This window comes from Nomascus leucogenys, chromosome 10 (genome assembly GCF_006542625.1).
Source record: "Nomascus leucogenys isolate Asia chromosome 10, Asia_NLE_v1, whole genome shotgun sequence".
NCBI lineage: Eukaryota > Metazoa > Chordata > Mammalia > Primates > Hylobatidae > Nomascus > Nomascus leucogenys.
In genome coordinates, this window is record NC_044390.1 from 56,993,204 (window position 1) to 56,998,289 (window position 5,086).

Consider the following 5,086-nt stretch of genomic DNA (forward strand, 5'->3'; position numbering starts at 1 on the left):
TAAAAAAAAAAGTGTCGCCTGGTGTTCTCGACTTCGATCACCCACCCACACACCCCCAGGGGGTTGGAAAGGGAATTTCGGACCCCAGCGTGCACACCGATCAGGTCCTGGCTTGAAGTCCTTGTAACCAGGGTTTAGCTGAAATTCCGGCACTCCTTCGGCCCCGCAGGAGAAACGAGCGTCAAACTGCCCTCTGACCCCAGATTCGGGGTCCCCAAATCTGCGGCGCGCCCCCTCGGCGTCCAGCCCGGGACCGAGAGGGCGCTCTAGGGAGGCGCTGGGGCCGGCGCGCCAGGAGGCCGAGCGGCGGCGGGGGCGGCCCTGGCAGGGGGAGTAGAAGGGGGAAAGGGTGCGCTCCCCCCTCCCCGCATCCTCAGCGCCGGGCCAGGCGCGCCTGAGGGACGCGGGGGCGGCGGCAGCAGGAGGGTCCCCGCAGCACCCTGCGAGCGCGGCAACCCCGGCCCGCGGGCGGCGAGTTCCCGGTAAGTGCGGTCCCGAGAGCGGAGCGCGCCGGGGAGGCGTGGAGAGGGGGGCTGGGCGCCGGGGACGTCTGGGTCCCGCGCCCAATGGCTGGAGGGCGGCCGAGCGCCGCCCGCCCGCCCTGCCCGCCCCCTCTCCCCTCCCCCCGGCACTCCCCTCCCCCTCCCCCGCCCGCCGCTTTCCCCCGCCCCCGCCCCGGCGCCAACTCCGCGGCGCCTCCTTAAAAAGCGCGCGGGAGTTGTAAGGGGGGGCCGGAGCGAGCCGGAGTGAGCGAGAGCGCAGGGTAAAGGGGGCGGGCGGGGGGCCCGGGCTCCACCTTAAAAGCGGGCGCGTGGGGGTGGGAGGGAGGAAGGCGGGCGGCGGGGAGGAGGGAGGGAGGGAAGGAAGGGGGGCCGGAGTGTCCCGGGCGCAGGGCGCGCGTGCGGCGGCGGCGGCGGCGGCGGGGAGGGGCTGGCCGCGCCGCGCTCCCCTCCTCCCCCTCGCATCCCCGGCCCCGCGCGCGCCCAGCAGAAGCGGGTCTGTGTGTGCGTGCGTGCGAGTGAGTGAGTGTGTGCATATTTTTTTCTCTCTTTTCTTTCTCTCTCACTGTTTTTTCCTCTCTCTCTCTCTCTCTCGCTCCCTCTCTCTCTTTTTTTTTTTTTTTTTTTTTTTTTTGCAAAGAAACAGCAGCGCCGCCGCCGCTCCGCCGAGGCGCTGCGCCCCCCCGGGGGGGAGGCGGAGGAGGCGGGCAGCGGCGGAGGGAGGGGAGCCGGGGAGGGGGGCGCCGCGCTGGGAGGGAGGCAGCGCGCACGGTGCAGCCGGGCCGGGCGGGAGGCATGGCGGGGCCCCCGGCCCTACCCCCGCCGGAGACGGCGGCGGCCGCCACCACGGCGGCCGCCGCCTCGTCGTCCGCCGCTTCCCCGCACTACCAAGAGTGGATCCTGGACACCATCGACTCGCTGCGCTCGCGCAAGGCGCGGCCGGACCTGGAGCGCATCTGCCGGATGGTGCGGCGGCGGCACGGCCCGGAGCCGGAGCGCACGCGCGCCGAGCTCGAGAAACTGATCCAGCAGCGCGCCGTGCTCCGGGTCAGCTACAAGGGGAGCATCTCGTACCGCAACGCGGCGCGCGTCCAGCCGCCCCGGCGCGGAGCCACCCCGCCGGCCCCGCCGCGCGCCCCCCGCGGGGCCCCCGCCGCCGCCGCCGCCGCGCCGCCGCCCACGCCCGCCCCGCCGCCACCGCCCGCGCCCGTCGCCGCCGCCGCCCCGGCCCGGGCGCCCCGCGCGGCCGCCGCCGCCGCCGCCACAGCGCCCCCCTCGCCCGGCCCCGCGCAGCCGGGCCCCCGCGCGCAGCGGGCCGCGCCCCTGGCCGCGCCGCCGCCCGCGCCAGCCGCTCCCCCGGCGGTGGCGCCCCCGGCCGGCCCGCGCCGCGCCCCCCCGCCCGCCGTCGCCGCCCGGGAGCCGCCGCTGCCGCCGCCGCCACAGCCGCCGGCGCCGCCACAGCAGCAGCAGCCGCCGCCGCCGCAGCCTCAGCCGCCGCCGGAGGGGGGCGCGGCGCGGGCCGGCGGCGCGGCGCGGCCCGTGAGCCTGCGGGAAGTCGTGCGCTACCTCGGGGGCAGCGGCGGCGCCGGCGGCCGCCTAACCCGCGGCCGCGTGCAGGGGCTGCTGGAGGAGGAGGCGGCGGCGCGAGGCCGCCTGGAGCGCACCCGTCTCGGAGCGCTTGCGCTGCCCCGCGGGGACAGGCCCGGACGGGCGCCGCCGGCCGCCAGCGCCCGCCCGTCTCGCAGCAAGGTGAGCGCGCCGGGGAGCGGGGGCGCCGCGCGGTGGGCAGGTGCGGGCGAAGTTGGTGGCGGGGGCGCGAGTCCCGGGAGGAACTGGGTGGCGGGTGGCTGGGGCTTTGCGCGCGTTTCCTGCGGGCTCGGTGCGTGGTGACCTTGGCAAGTGATTGAATCTCTCGGAGCCTCAGTTTCCTCCCTTGTAAACGCGGCTTAATAACAGTAGCGACCCCTTGGGGTTGTTGAGCGAGTTTAGTAAGATTCGGTTGTCGAGGGCTTTAGTTAACACAGAGCCTGGCACGGAGTGAATGCGTAAAAGTTAGTCCGTATGGTTCTTAAAGGTGGAATCGGTCCCTCCTCTCCACCGCCCGGATGCCACAGTCAGGGTCCGGGATTAGAACAGCTACTAATCTTGCACTTCTGTCCGCGGCCCCAGAGAGGTGGAGAAGAGCGAGTGCTTGAGAAAGAAGAGGAAGAAGATGATGATGAAGATGAAGATGATGAAGATGATGTGTCAGAGGGCTCTGAAGTGCCCGACAGTGACCGTCCTTCGGGTGCCCAGCACCACCAGCTTAACGGCGAGCGGGGACCTCAGAGTGCCAAGGAGAGGGTCAAGGAGTGGACACCCTGCGGACCACACCAGGGCCAGGATGAAGGGCGGGGGCCAGCCCCGGGCAGCGGCACCCGCCAGGTGTTCTCCATGGCAGCCATGAACAAGGAGGGGGGAACAGGTAAGGATTCCTCTGGGTGGGGGAAAGTGCTAGGTGGAGAGGAACTCAGCCCAAAGACAAAGCCAAAGGCAGGTGTTTTTTTCCTTCCCAGCTTCTGTTGCCACTGGGCCAGACTCCCCGTCCCCCGTGCCTTTGCCCCCAGGCAAACCAGCCCTACCTGGGGCCGACGGGACCCCCTTTGGCTGTCCGTAAGTTGGGGTGTTGGAGACATGGGGGTGCTGCCCAGGTGTGTGGCACAGCCAGAGGGACATCCGTGTTCACTGGTGCCCATCTGTTTTGATGCAGTCCCGGGCGCAAAGAGAAGCCATCTGATCCCGTGGAGTGGACGGTGATGGATGTCGTCGAATATTTTACTGAGGCTGGCTTCCCGGAGCAGGCGACAGCTTTCCAAGAACAAGTGAGTTTCCAGACCAGGACTACACACTGACAGACACAGAGGGCCTCCCTGGGATGTGCCCTGACCCCGGCTGTCTCTCTTTGTCCCTGTCCCACCCAGGAAATTGATGGCAAATCTTTGCTGCTCATGCAGCGCACAGATGTGCTCACCGGCCTGTCCATCCGCCTCGGGCCAGCCCTGAAAATCTACGAGCACCACATCAAGGTGCTTCAGCAAGGCCACTTTGAGGATGATGACCCCGATGGCTTCTTAGGCTGAGCGCCCAGCCTCACCCCTGCCCCCACCCATTCCGGCCCCCATCTCACCCAAGACCCCCCAGAGTCCAGGAGCTGGACGGGGACACCCTCAGCCCTCATAACAGATACCAGGGAGGGGGCTCCCTCTTGTCCTCATCTTTGCCCGTTGTGTCTCTCTCACACACATCTGCCCCTCAGCACGTCGGTGTGGGGAGGGGATTGCTCCTTAAACCCCAGGTGGCTGACCCTCCCCACCCAGTCCAGGACATTTTAGGAAAAAAAAAAAATGAAATGTGGGGGGCTTCTCATCTCCCCAAGATCCTCTTCCGTTCAGCCAGATGTTTCCTGTATAAATGTTTGGATCTACCTGTTTATTTTGGTGGGTGGTCTTTCCTCCCTTCCCTACCAGCCATGCCTCTCTTCTCAGTCTGCCTCTGGCCTCCAGCCCCTAGGGGACTAGTTGGGTTGGGGTTCCTCGGGCCTTTCCTCTCCTCCCTCTTTTCTTTCTGTTGATTGTCGCTCCAGCTGGCTGTATTGCTTTTTAATATTGCACCGAAGGTTTTTTAAATAAAATTTTAAAAAAAGGAAAAGGGAAAAAAAAGCCACGGAGTCCATTTTATGAATGGGGCGGGGAGAGGGCACTAAAGAGCCTCCTAAGAGAGCCTCAGGGTAGGACAGAATTGTTTGGGGAGGGAGAAAAACAGAAACAATGAATTATAGCTGCCTCACAGCCACGTATAACAATAATTGCTCCAGGAAGGTGGGAATATTTGCTTTTTTTCTCTGTAATCTCACCATGTCCCGAACAGAGCTAGGCACACAGCAGGTGCTCAATTTTTGTTTTTCTTTTAGAGATGGTTTCATTCTGTCACCCAGGCTGGAGTGCAGTGGTGCTATCATAGCTCACTGTAGCCTCACACCCCTGGGCTCAAGTGATCCTCCCACCTCAGCCTCCTGAGTAGCTGGGACTACAGGTGCACTCTGCCATGCCCGGCTAATTTTTAAAAATTTTTGTCCGGGCATAGTGGCTCACGCTTGTAATCCCAGCACTTTGGGAGGCCAAAGCGGGTGGATCACGAGGTCAGGAGTTCAAGATCAGCCTGGCCAAGATGGTGAAACCCTGTCTCTACTAAAAACACACACAAAAAATTAGCTGGGCGTGGTGGTGGGCGCCTGTAATCCCAGCTACTTGGGAGGCTGAGGCAGAGAATTGCTTACACCTGGGAGGCGGAGGGTGCAGTGAGCCAAGATTGCGCCACTGCACTCCAGCCAGGGCAACACAGCGAGACTCTGTCTCGAAATTTTTTTGTGGAGATGAGGGTATCACTTTGTTGGCCAGGTTGGCCTCGAACTCCCAGCCAAGCGATTACTCCTCCTGTAATCCACGCTGGGATTACAAGCGTGAGCCACCATGCCTGGCCTCAAATATTGTTGAATGGCTAGCAGTTAAGTCTTTGGGTTTATAAGCATTTTCTCAACTGTCCTCCCC

At 65.1% G+C, this 5,086-nt stretch overlaps 1 protein-coding gene across 1 annotated transcript; it reads left to right on the forward strand.

Moving 5' to 3' along the window:
• Positions 1 to 680: 680 nt before the first annotated feature.
• SAMD1 (sterile alpha motif domain containing 1) lies at positions 681 to 4,198 on the forward strand. Its single transcript, XM_030820617.1, has 6 exons — positions 681 to 763; positions 1,141 to 2,249; positions 2,670 to 2,964; positions 3,056 to 3,152; positions 3,250 to 3,361; positions 3,461 to 4,198. The coding sequence occupies exons 2-6, from the start codon at positions 1,296 to 1,298 to the stop codon at positions 3,617 to 3,619; spliced, it is 1,617 nt and encodes a 538-aa protein (XP_030676477.1). The 5' UTR covers positions 681 to 763; positions 1,141 to 1,295; the 3' UTR covers positions 3,620 to 4,198.
• The last annotated feature ends 888 nt before the right edge of the window (positions 4,199 to 5,086 follow it).

Coding starts and splice junctions, on each gene's coding strand:
- SAMD1 (XM_030820617.1), top strand. CDS start 1,296: ATGGCGGGGCCCCCGGCCCTACCCCCGCCGGAGACGGCGGCGGCCGCC. Junction 3,153..3,249: donor GGGACCCCCTTTGGCTGTCC/GTAAGTTGGGGT, acceptor GTTTTGATGCAG/TCCCGGGCGCAAAGAGAAGC. Junction 3,362..3,460: donor CGACAGCTTTCCAAGAACAA/GTGAGTTTCCAG, acceptor TGTCCCACCCAG/GAAATTGATGGCAAATCTTT.